Source organism: Anarrhichthys ocellatus, unplaced genomic scaffold (assembly GCF_004355925.1).
Source record: "Anarrhichthys ocellatus isolate YVR2014 unplaced genomic scaffold, GSC_Weel_1.0 scaffold51, whole genome shotgun sequence".
Lineage (NCBI taxonomy): Eukaryota > Metazoa > Chordata > Actinopteri > Perciformes > Anarhichadidae > Anarrhichthys > Anarrhichthys ocellatus.
Genome location: NW_022280081.1, coordinates 2,547,613 through 2,558,890, shown reverse-complemented (window position 1 = coordinate 2,558,890; position 11,278 = coordinate 2,547,613). Strand labels below are relative to the sequence as shown.

At 46.0% G+C, this 11,278-nt stretch overlaps 1 protein-coding gene across 1 annotated transcript in view; it reads left to right on the top strand.

The window, feature by feature from the left end:
• trappc10 (trafficking protein particle complex subunit 10) overlaps window positions 1-11,272 on the top strand; it is a 31,386-nt gene extending 20,114 nt beyond the window's left edge. Inside the window, exons 4-21 of the mRNA XM_031870133.1 lie at window positions 1,899-2,098; window positions 2,262-2,457; window positions 2,883-2,994; window positions 3,134-3,381; window positions 3,735-3,881; window positions 4,005-4,119; window positions 5,144-5,220; window positions 5,408-5,499; window positions 6,537-6,677; window positions 6,857-6,966; window positions 7,290-7,822; window positions 8,013-8,154; window positions 8,483-8,641; window positions 8,865-9,094; window positions 9,701-9,801; window positions 9,984-10,107; window positions 10,499-10,663; window positions 10,892-11,272. Coding sequence (XP_031725993.1) covers window positions 1,899-2,098; window positions 2,262-2,457; window positions 2,883-2,994; window positions 3,134-3,381; window positions 3,735-3,881; window positions 4,005-4,119; window positions 5,144-5,220; window positions 5,408-5,499; window positions 6,537-6,677; window positions 6,857-6,966; window positions 7,290-7,822; window positions 8,013-8,154; window positions 8,483-8,641; window positions 8,865-9,094; window positions 9,701-9,801; window positions 9,984-10,107; window positions 10,499-10,663; window positions 10,892-11,116 — 3,117 coding nt within the window. The 3' untranslated portion in view covers window positions 11,117-11,272. The remainder of the gene's footprint in view (window positions 1-1,898; window positions 2,099-2,261; window positions 2,458-2,882; window positions 2,995-3,133; window positions 3,382-3,734; window positions 3,882-4,004; window positions 4,120-5,143; window positions 5,221-5,407; window positions 5,500-6,536; window positions 6,678-6,856; window positions 6,967-7,289; window positions 7,823-8,012; window positions 8,155-8,482; window positions 8,642-8,864; window positions 9,095-9,700; window positions 9,802-9,983; window positions 10,108-10,498; window positions 10,664-10,891) is intronic.
• The last annotated feature ends 6 nt before the right edge of the window (window positions 11,273-11,278 follow it).

The following is an 11,278-nucleotide window of genomic DNA, read 5'->3' as shown; positions in this document are numbered from 1 at the left end:
CCCCCCCCTTGCAGCCATGTGCTCTCAATCGCCTCCAATACACAACAGCAGGTTAAAGTAAAAATCAAATGGATTTATTATCCAAGAAGCATAAAAACGGATACAAACAGTTACAAACCGAATCACACAATTATTAACAAAACAAACTTATATATAAAGTGAGATCCAATCCGAGCCACCCAGGAGGCTGTTCTGCCTCCTCGGTGGCCAGCAGAAGATCTGAAATCCTCATCGATGAGAACACTTTCATTGTGCAATAAGTTACAGTACGTTTACGTACAAACTAATCCGTCATAGAGAGCGGTGGTCTGCTTTTCAATGTTGCTGCCACAGTCACAAAAAATAAGTTTATTCTCTTCCATGTCTTCTGGAGGATAGGAAAATGTCTTCTTGTCTGCTCTCTGAGAACTTCATCCTCCCTGAGCAAAGAAAAAAATAGGTCACAGACTGCTTCGTGTGCAAGATATGCAAATTCACAGAGGGAGAACTTTAAATATGCAAGTTGACTCAGATTAAGATGATTTTGGCTTCACTCCATGTCTGTGAAAGGTGGACAGGCACACACAGGGCTTTCCACAAGGATATCGAGCCAGACAGCCAGCCAATGGGGAACAAGCAGGATGATTTTAATGCTTACTGGTCCAATAGTCCCGGTGCTTCCACCGGTGTTCCCCGAAATAGCCGGTCTAATGAGGACGCCCCGTCTGTCTCTGCAATCAGTGCTATTTGTCATGTAAATTATTTTGCTAATATTTGTCAAACTCTAAAGACGGCTCTCCACTCTCCACTCGGCAGGACACAACCTCTCAGCTGAGCACACACACGCACACATTTATAGAGAGCATGTGGGGACGGGACTTGTTTTGAAGCAGACGCTAGTGGTTGTAAAATGTGCACACATAGCAAATCGCAACCTAAATCCAAACAGTTTTTCTATTAGAATTAAAAATGAATATAATGAAGCTCTGGCAGAGGGCCTTGCTTTTTGGAAAAGATTTTCTATCTGCGGATATGTTTTCAAATGATGTGCACTTAATAGATGCATGTGTAGGAGCCTGCAGCCTGAAGTGCACTAGCTAGACTAAACTCTTTAGGAACAGCAGATGAGAGAAGAACAAGAAGGGAAAACAGGAACCTGCTGCTGCTGACTCAGCAGCTGGTTAGTTTAAGGAAGTGTTGTCATCAGCGTGTGACTGATGACATTTCCTAAGGACGGTGCCTCTAGTGTGGGAGGAGAGTGAGCCTGTATGTGTATGCAGTAGGGACACGGTAACACTATCACATGTGTAGAACTTAACACAACAGAATCAAGTCCCTGAAACAACTCTTGTTGTGCAAGGTTTGAAACATAAAACACAAAGATTACTCTAATCTGCTTATTTTAATCACAAACAACAATAAAAAAAATCCCAATCTCAAAACACAGACGCATACGTCCCCAAAAATGATCCTACAAACTGTAACTTCCAAAACAGAGTGTGACACATCAGGGCTTCAGGTCCTCTCTCTGCCACCGGACACCCGCCGTTACATCACAACCAAATGCTCTCATTATATCTCGCCTGTACTCTGTCCCAACCAGTTTAAAACAAACCGTACCCTCAGGTAGCACTCAGTCACAGCGTTCAGTAGCTCACAAGTGTAGTTATTACAAAACGTAAACTCGCTGGCCAGCATTATTTTTGTAGTCCCAGTCCTCTGATGTCTTCTGATGTGGAAACATCCTCGCTGTGTACGACATGCAGCTCACTTTAGGAGAAGTAACCTTTTCTTTAGTCGTTCAATACATTTTTATATGACGCACATCTACAGAGTGAGATTATTATGTTTGCCAACCTCCCGCTGTAAGAAATTATCTTTTTTAAATTTTGACTTCTTATTTTTGTACTTCATTGTAGGACACGGAGGCGTATAAGAGCACGGTGAAGGAGGACATGACGCGCTGGCAGACCAGCTTGCGGGCTCATGCCTCAGCGGACTGGGTCATCATCGTCGTGGAGACCAACGACACCAAGAAGAAGAACAAGACCAACATCCTGCCGCGGTCGTCCATCGTGGACAAAATCCGCAGCGATTTTTGCAACAAGCAGAACGACAGGTGAGGATATGCTTCCCTGTAAACAACAACAGACAGGCTTATTACTGCCCTTTTCATGCGTTCTCACAGCAGGCAACATAATCAACTCCCAATGAATCTAAGAAACCATGTTGATTCAACCCTCCCCGAGTATGTAAAGGTTATTGCTCCTTTTCTGACGCAGGTGTGTGGTGCTGTCGGATCCTCTGAAGGACTCGTCTCGGTCTCAGGAATCCTGGAACTCCCTGCTGCTCAAGCTGCGGACCCTCCTCCTCATGTCCTTCACCAAGAACCTAGGGCGCTTCGAAGACGACATGCGCACGCTCCGAGAGAAGCGCACGCAGCCTGGCTGGAGCTTCTGTGAATACTTCATGGTCCAAGTACGCAGAAAAAAAACACAAGAGGCATGCGTCTGCACAGAAAGAGACTTTAATTAGCTGTTTATATATATATATATATATAAATGCTTGTCATCGGTGCCACCGGGTCAGAAACCCCTTGAGCTCAGTCTCCAGCAGTGACGAGCCCACCGCGGACAGGCCCAGATCCTGGCTTTGCTTCCAGGGAGGAGGAGAGCTCCGCACCCGGCATCAGCGTCTCCTCCTCCGGCCACGAGCAGAGCTTTGCGTCACATCGGTCAGACCCCTAGTGCAGTAGAATGAGAGGTTTTCTAAAGGGATTCTGGTGCTCAGAAAACATTTCCACTTTCGTCCATAGGAACTGCCACAATCAACACAAAATGAATGTGTCCCACTTCACTTGTGTCTCACATATGTGTGTGTGTGATGTTTGTGTGTGTGTGCAGGAGGAGCTGGCCTTTGTTTTCGAGATGCTGCAGCAGTTTGAAGATGCCTTGGTCCAGTACGATGAGCTAGACGCTCTTTTTACCCAATATGTCCTTAACTTCGGAGCTGGAGGTATGTTACCACCATCTGACTGTCTTCTCAAGTGAAACGAACTGCATTTTGTGCATGCACTTCCTGTTTCCAGGATCAGAAACATGAAGTGCATTCTAGTTTGGGGTTTCGGTCTGACGAGTCTCGTCTCTATCCACAGATACGGCCAACTGGCTCGGATCGTTCTGCGCCCCGGTGCGCACCTGGAGCGGCTTGTTGCTTCGGCGGCCCATCGACATGGAGAAGAGGGACGGGATCCAGCGCGGGGAGGCTAGCCTGTTGGATCTACGGAGCTACCTGTTCTCCCGCCAGTGCACCTTACTCATCTTCCTCCTGAGGCCCTGGGAGGTCACCCAGAGGGCCCTGGAGCTGCTGCACAACTGTGTGCAGGAGCTGCGGCTGCTGGAGGTAAACACAGGGGCATTTTTTCATGTACTTTATACTTGAATCAACATGTATTTTATACAGGTGGAATGAACAAAACGTAAGCTCTTTAAACTCTGTAGCTTATTAAAGAAAAAGTTGAATGGAAATGGACAATTTCTGGATTGAAATATGGACGCTACACTAGCTCATCTTTTTGGAAACACCAAGTGTTCATCAGGGGAATGTTTAGACCTCACTAGACAAGAGGTCAGGGGTTACCCTAATAATTGGGAATCATCATCATCATCCATACAGTGATGAATAGACAACAAAGCTACACTGAAAACTTAAAGGGACTGACCATGATGCTGTACGCTGTTGCCCTTGTTGTTCAGGTGTCTGTGCTGGAGGGGGCCCTGGACTGCTGGGTGTTTCTCAGCTGCTTGGAGGTTCTGCACAGGATCGAGGGCTGCTGTGATCAGGCCCAGTTAGCTGCGAACTGCTCCCATACTGTTGGGCTGTGGGCTTACGCGACTGACAAGGTAACTACATACATATAGACTGAGATTCCTTCTATGTTAGTTCAATAGAGAACAGTCAATAATTCTCCAAATAATAAAAGCATTTTCAAATAAAATGATTAATTCTGTTTCTGCCTCCTCCAGCTGAAGTCCCTGGGGGAACTCTGTGGCCTGGTGTCAGAGAAGGGACCCACATCTGAGGACCTGAACAGGACTGTGGATCTGCTGGCCGGACTGGGGGACGAGAGGCCCGAGACTGGTGAGTGAAATGAAACAAGTAGACTACACATTTCATTTAAAGCAAGTCCGCTGATTGCAGGTTTATAGGTACTCTAAAAATCCCAACCTTTCCCCTTGATGACATGAACACATGCATTGTGATATATGGCCCCGACACACCAAGCAGTCTGGCATCTCTGAGCCGCGTGTGGTCATCTGTTGCCTTTAGCTTTTGCAATTTGATCGGCCCGTGTCAGGAGCTGGTCATCTGATTCAGGACTGACTGGACGTCTTACTGGCTGTTCAACCCGATTGATCTGTGATTTCACACATTTAGTCTTGTTCTCTTTTGCCTCTGCCTTTTTTTTCTTTCTTCTATGAGAAGACAAGTGTTGGCTGAAAACACCAGCAAAGCAAAACTGCGCCGGCTCCAACTTTTCTGTCCTCTGGTTGCAAAAAGAAGTCTGATTGTATAGAAGTCTATGAGAAAATGACTCTACTTCTCTCTTGATTTATTCCCTCAGTAAACATGAGTTTATGGTTTCAATCTCTAGTTTCAAGTCTTCTTCAATACAGCATGATGTTCATTTAATACAATCTGGTCCCATTTAGAGTCAAATAGACCATAAAATAGATCATGCTTTAGGGCGGGGCTACCTGGTGATTGATGAGTCGCTACCACGGCATTGTCCGGCCTGGGAGTTGTCTGTGTTTTCTTCTTTGGGCAACCTATGCATTTTTCATTCAGCGTAAGATGGCGACAGCCAACATGAGAAACTCAAGGCTTCAAAACCGAAGTCCACAATGACTTTGTCCACTTATATACAGTCTGTGGTTCAAGTGCTGCCTTTAACAGCAGCCATAAAGCGATGCCTCTGTCGGTCTGTCGGCACAAGTTCTTTAAAGTCAGCTTGGTGTGTCGGAGGCCTTCAGGCTTGGAATTTCCCTTTCACTGACCGATATGTGAGCTTGTTGCGGTCATACGTGTTGATTAGGATGTAATGAAGACTCATTTGAAAGACAATGTGTGCCTTGTTTTAAATTTCCGTCGTCTTTCTCCACAGTCAGCAGTTTGCAGAGCCCTTACAAAAAGCTGAAGGAAGCCTTGTCGTCTGTGGAAGCTTTTGAAAGACACTATCTGGTAAGTAAATTTCTTACCTCAGCAGGAAGTTAACACAAATTCCCTGAATTCCTGTCTCAAAACTGAAAGCAATATTTTTTTTTGATGATGTAATCTCCTGGAAACCTCGGTGGAAGCGGTTGTTTATCTTTCTCCTCTCTTCTTCCCTCTCTCCTTCCTCTACCTCGTTGGCCACCTCTTGCATCAGGAACTCTCCCATGCTGCCATGGAGATGTACAGGGCCATCGGCCGGCTGAGGTCTGCCAGGCTGGTGGGGAAAAGCCTTGCCGAGTTCTACATGTAAGGAAGCCTGCTGGTTCCCTCGCGACACACACAGGTCTCAAAGAATGATCTTAAAAGCCCCCTGCGCATCCACACTAATATTTCCAGTTATTGTGTCGGATTAGGCCTCTTCTCCAGAACTGTCACTCAGTCGCTGCTGGTAAACACCCACACACTCGGGATGAGGAGGTCTAATCCGGCAGAATAAATGAACACATGTGGTGCGATGGGTGTGTAGGAGATTTAAAGTAAATGTGACACCATAAAAGTGTAGTGGAAACTAACATTTCATTTTCTTAGAGTCCTCATGCAGTGACGGGCTTCTTCTTGCTGTGTTTAGTAGAGCTGTAGACTGAAGTGACTTTAAAGAGGAATCGGAGCATTAAATCAGAGCACTGTTTCGCATTACGCACAGATAGAATATAATATCAGAAACTGTGTTTTATTAAGTGTGTAATCACAGGATAGTTAATTTTTTCATTAGCTATACGTGAAGGGTCCTCTTCACGGAGTCCGCCATGTTGCACCGCCGTGATTCTACAGTAGCCTAGAAGGCCATTTCTGTTTTCACGTCGTCCACTGTAGTGTTTTTACACGCTTAGACAGAAGTTTCAGTTGGTTGAAGTCTACAACCTCACCACTAGATGCCGCCAACTCCTACACACTGGACCCTTTAACCCAAACAGGAGGTCTTACAGCTAATGGTAGAGAAACCAAAGTGAAGTGGGCCTCTGCTATCGGCCTTTGATGTCGCGTGATGTCATTATATCTGAATACAGACCAACCAGTAGCAGGTGGATAGTTCATCATTCTGCGTTCACAGTAGATGTCAAGACGTTTTGAAAAAGAAAAGAAAAGTGACTGTACAGTCTTATAATGTAAATACATAAATGATATAGGTAATCTCTATCTGTAGTCTGTCTTTAAATTAGAGTTGAATTCACTTCTAAGTAGCATTAAACAGATTTGTAAAGCTCACACTATTTCTTTTTATTTCTGTGTTCTTCAGTAGATATCATGTGAGAAACAAAGTGATGTGTGTGTTTGTTTACTAGGAGGAAGGGGGACCCCGAGCGGGCAGAAACCTTCTTACAGGAAGCTCTGAAGTCGTACACATCGGAGGGATGGAGCCTCCCTGTCACTCACACCAGGAAACAGATTGCCGGGTGTCAGAAGCTGCTGGACAGAACTGAAGAGTATCCTTCCAAACACCCAACAACAACAACAACAGCCGTACGTTGGCCAGTTAACGGCCAGATATGTCAGCTTTCAGAGTAGTGCCGAAACCGTAAGAGGAAATAAGCTTTATATAAAGATGTTCAAATAGCCGAAGCCTGTGTGTAGTGTTTGATTCTTCCTTTACAAGCCATCGCAGCTACCTGCAAACCAGTGCCTTGCTGGCTGGTGATGTGAATCTGACCACGGAGGAAAGGAAGCACTTTTGTCAAGAGATTCTGACCTTTGCCGGCAAGTCTGAAGATCAGTGTAAGTGATCATGCTCGGTCCAGCACAAAACCCAAAGGGATTATACAGCATCGCTCTGTGACGCTCAGTGCTTTCAAGGGGTCATTGGGTTTTCCCTGTGCCCCCCTTCATCCCACAACTCAGTTGATGATGTCTGAGATTTTCCCACAATGCTTTTAGACAACCTCGGTAGTAATTTAAAAGTAAAATTTGGAACAATAGCAACAATACTTGCATATGCTTCATGTTATGGTGGTGAATTTAACTGTGTTTAAAAAGACATCCACAGTGTTGTCCTTGTTGTGCGCTTCATGAACTTCTGCTTGTATTTTCTTCCCCCTCAGCTCCCAAAGTGACCCTCAGCATGGGCGTTTTCTCTCAGCTCACGCGGCTACAGTTCCGTCCGGCCACGGCGTCGGTGCACTCCGGTGCCGTGCTGCAGGCGGAGCTCACACTGCGCTGTCTGATGCCCGTTTCGGTGCACATACAGCAACTGGCGGTAAGCATCCACTTCGACCTGGAGCGTGCGGGGACCAACGGAAGGTCCAAGGGAGTGCCGAGGCAAACCAACCCGGGGACGGTGGAGTTCAGCCAGGCCAACTCGTCGACGGGTCCCGCGTCGGCATCGGCGGCCGGTCCCCCTTTGGAGCTGGACGAGATTCAGGACAGGAGTCCCTCGGACAATTCCCTCAACTCCACGGGAGTGGTGTGCAAAAACACTCACCTGGTCATGCGTCACCACGACAGCAGCTCGCCGACGGAAACGCCCAACTGCGTCACCCCCCCTGCCATCACCGTGAAGGATGGAGGACAGATGCTGAAAGTGCAGGATGTGACGTTAGAGCCCGGGAACAACAGCATCACATTCACAGCACCGGTAGGAGACGCTTTGCTGCTGGTGACCTTTTGAAATGGTCAACTAGTTAATTGGTGTTCGACATTCAGAAGGGGATTCTGTTTCTGTTTTTTCTATTCCCTCTCTCTCAATATTTGCTGTTTTCTTTAATAAAACTTCTTGTAACCGCTTGTTTTCTTACTTCCCACCTTTTCATCTGTCTTCTCTGCAGAGTGGACAACCGGGTACCTACACGTTGCGTCAGCTCTATGCCACCGTGGGTCAGGTGCAGTTTGTGCTGCCTCATATCTACCCATCGGTCCAGTATGAAGTCTATTCTCAGGAGCCCCAGCTCACTGTGGAGCCTCTCTCAGGTCTGACTTTATTTGTTTGTTTTATAGATATATTAGTGCTGGGCAACGATTAAAATTTTTAATCGCATTGTTATGGCAAAGTTCAATAATGAATTCAAAAGTAGTTTATTGCGCACTTTTATTTTAAAAGTACTGCTATATGAACAAATGGGCAATACCATTTGGTTCACGAGATGCAGGTAGCATGTTTTACACTTAAAGTGAATATAATTCATACTTTGTTGGCATCTTATTCTGAAAACCGGATGTTCGTCTGAAGAAACCGGATGTTGTCTCACGTTGATGTGTGTGTGAGCGGTACTCACTGTACTGGTGTTTGTGCTTTCAGAGCCACTGTTGGCTGGCCTGCCCCAGATGGTGAAGTTCACTCTGCTGACAGGTCACTACGCCGTGAAGAAAGGCGATGCTCTGCAGCTCAGCAACACGGACACCATGCCCATCCTGCCCTCCGCCAGCTGCACCGCCCGCATCACCAGCCCCGCAGCTGGTCAGTGCACATTTTAAAAGGATTTGATTTGATTTTCTTCAGTGTGAGTCTTACTTTTTTTTTAAGTGGTTTTCATCTTGAAAACCCAAATGAAACCATGTGTCTTATAAAAAACGGGTCTCTGCAGATGTTTGCGTGCCTACAAATGCTCTGGCCGAAACAAGTGCGGCTTTAACAAGTCTAGCTTTAATAGTTCTCTTTTCCGTCCCGTCGCTGTGTTCAGAGTTGGTGAGTGAAAGTGCCCTGTCCATCCAGTCGTCTGAGAAGGTGACCAGCATCAGCCTGCCTGCCACGCCTCCTTACCACACTCTGGAGTTCCACCTGGAGGTCCTGTGCATCATCCCGCACGGGCCCGACCGGCCTGCCAACGAGAGGCTGACCAACGGGGAGGTCCGCCACCGGCCGCGTAGCTACAGTCACCCTGACACGCCCATGACGGCCATCGACCAGAGGGTGAGAGGAGTTACGACTGATGTTTGGGGGGGGGGGGCGGCATGTCACGTCTCTGTTGGGGCAACGTCACGTCTCTGTTGGGGCAACTCATTATGTGTTCAACTATGATGTAAGGCCTTGGGCACTGTCTAAACAGTAATCTAGAGCTAGCAGCTAAATATGGATTTTTGGGTTCGTCAATCGACAGAAAAATAAATAAATCATAATATATTAATTGTTTATTTTTCAAGCAAAAATGCCCAAAACATTAATATTTCCATATTTTGTAGTAAAGTGAATATTTTTGGGTTTGGGACTGTTGGTTGGACAAAACAAGACATTTGACTTTGGGGTGAAGCTCAACACTTAACAGGTGTCTATCACTGTTTTCCGATATTTTGTGGACTAATTTTGCTGCTGCTACAAACTAATTTCCCCCTAGGGATGAATAAAGTTTATATCTATCTATCTATCTAAACAATTAATTGCTTATTTGAGAACGTAATCGGCAGAGTAATTTTTGATGAAAATAGTCATTAGCTGCTCATTGCAATTTGGCTAGTCAGCCGTTTTGTCACGGTACTTGAAAAGATTTGACCGTAAGGTTTTGCTGGTGTCCGTCCACAGATGTCCATCGACTGTCCGTGGTCCATCTACTCCACGCTGCTTGCCCTCACCTTCTACATCCCCTTCAAGACCAAACACTCTCTGCTTTCTGCTGGTAACAGGTAAGCCTCCATTCCCATAGAAATACCTGTATGTGTCACACAAAAAGGAAAAACAATGTTTATCCCTTTGGGAAGTTTGCTCTTTTACATAAAATCCTAAACTGACAAGAACCCATAGTTTACCTACTTAATATTAACAATGTTCTCCTCACTCACTCACACGGAACCTTTTAACCCCACAGGAAGTACATCCAGGTGTGTGTGCAGAACATGTCGGATGTGAACTTCACGCTGGCAGAAGTGAAGCTGACGGAGAAGCAGCATGAATCGCTGGAGCTGCAGTCCCTCAACACTAAAACTCAACAGGTGAGGAGTAAAGAAAAAAAACTAGAGAAACTTGATTGGGAAATAAAATAAATTAGAAAGATGGTTCTCAGGCCATGTTCACACAAATAAGAATAAATATGAAGATATTCCCCCTTTTTCCCCCCTTTAGTTTCAGCCTTACAGCTCGAGGGAGCTGAGGCTGAAAATGCAGCCCTTGATTTAAAACTTGATCTAATTTGCAAAGCGTCATTTGTGGTCATGAACGCTGATTGTGTTTACAAGGAGCCACACTGAGTATCCTTAGTTGGGCTAAGCCGTACGGAGAGGGTGAGGGAGCTCAGATATTTAGTTTTAAAGGACATCAAAACTACATCAGCCACTAATTCATATTTCTCTCTGGTACGCTGTGTGTGTGTGCGCGTGTGTGTAGCTTTTGTGCAGCAAGCACAGCGTGTTCTGCTTGTGGGAGGTGAGTTGGAAGGACGACCTGCCCTCCTGCCTCCAGTGCGTCTTCTCCGCCAACTTCTCTCCACCCAAGCAAGACGTCTCCGCCTTCAAACCCTTCCACTACCAGTTCCAGCTGGAGAGTGTCACCGTAAGTCCACTTCAAACATTCATAATGTTCCCTTTTTTTTCCCTGAGAGTTTCACAAGCGGAGCTGTAATTGTGTCGTCAGTTACTCAAATGTCCAGATGTTTTTGAAACCTCTCATAATGTATGAAAAACGCACTTTCTGTACTATATTTTGAGAGAGAGGTTTTAGATTATCCGGGCACTCCACCATCACAAACCACCGTTGTTGTGTTTTTTTGTGTGCTGTCAGACGTTGTACAGTGTGAGAGCTGAGATCTTGCCTCCCGCCGGCGAGCAGCACTGCCGCTCCGGCTTCCTCTGCGGGCTGGAGGTGTGCATAATGCGACTGACCGAACCTGCCGAGGGGGAGGCGGCAGAGGACAGCAAGACCGACACCGACGGCCTCAGAACCACCAAACTCATGTATGAAGGTAAGTCAGCAGGAGAAGGGCGTTATCATCCGGGCTTTCTATGACAAGATGGATAAACAGGAGCAGAAATTAATAATCGCAGAGGGAGTGGGGATTACAGTGGCACTGAAGGAAATAATCAAAAATAATAAGTAATATGTATATTTACAGTGACTCCAATGTGAATATGAACATGAAATTTAATCTCAGTCTAAGCTCTTGTTATT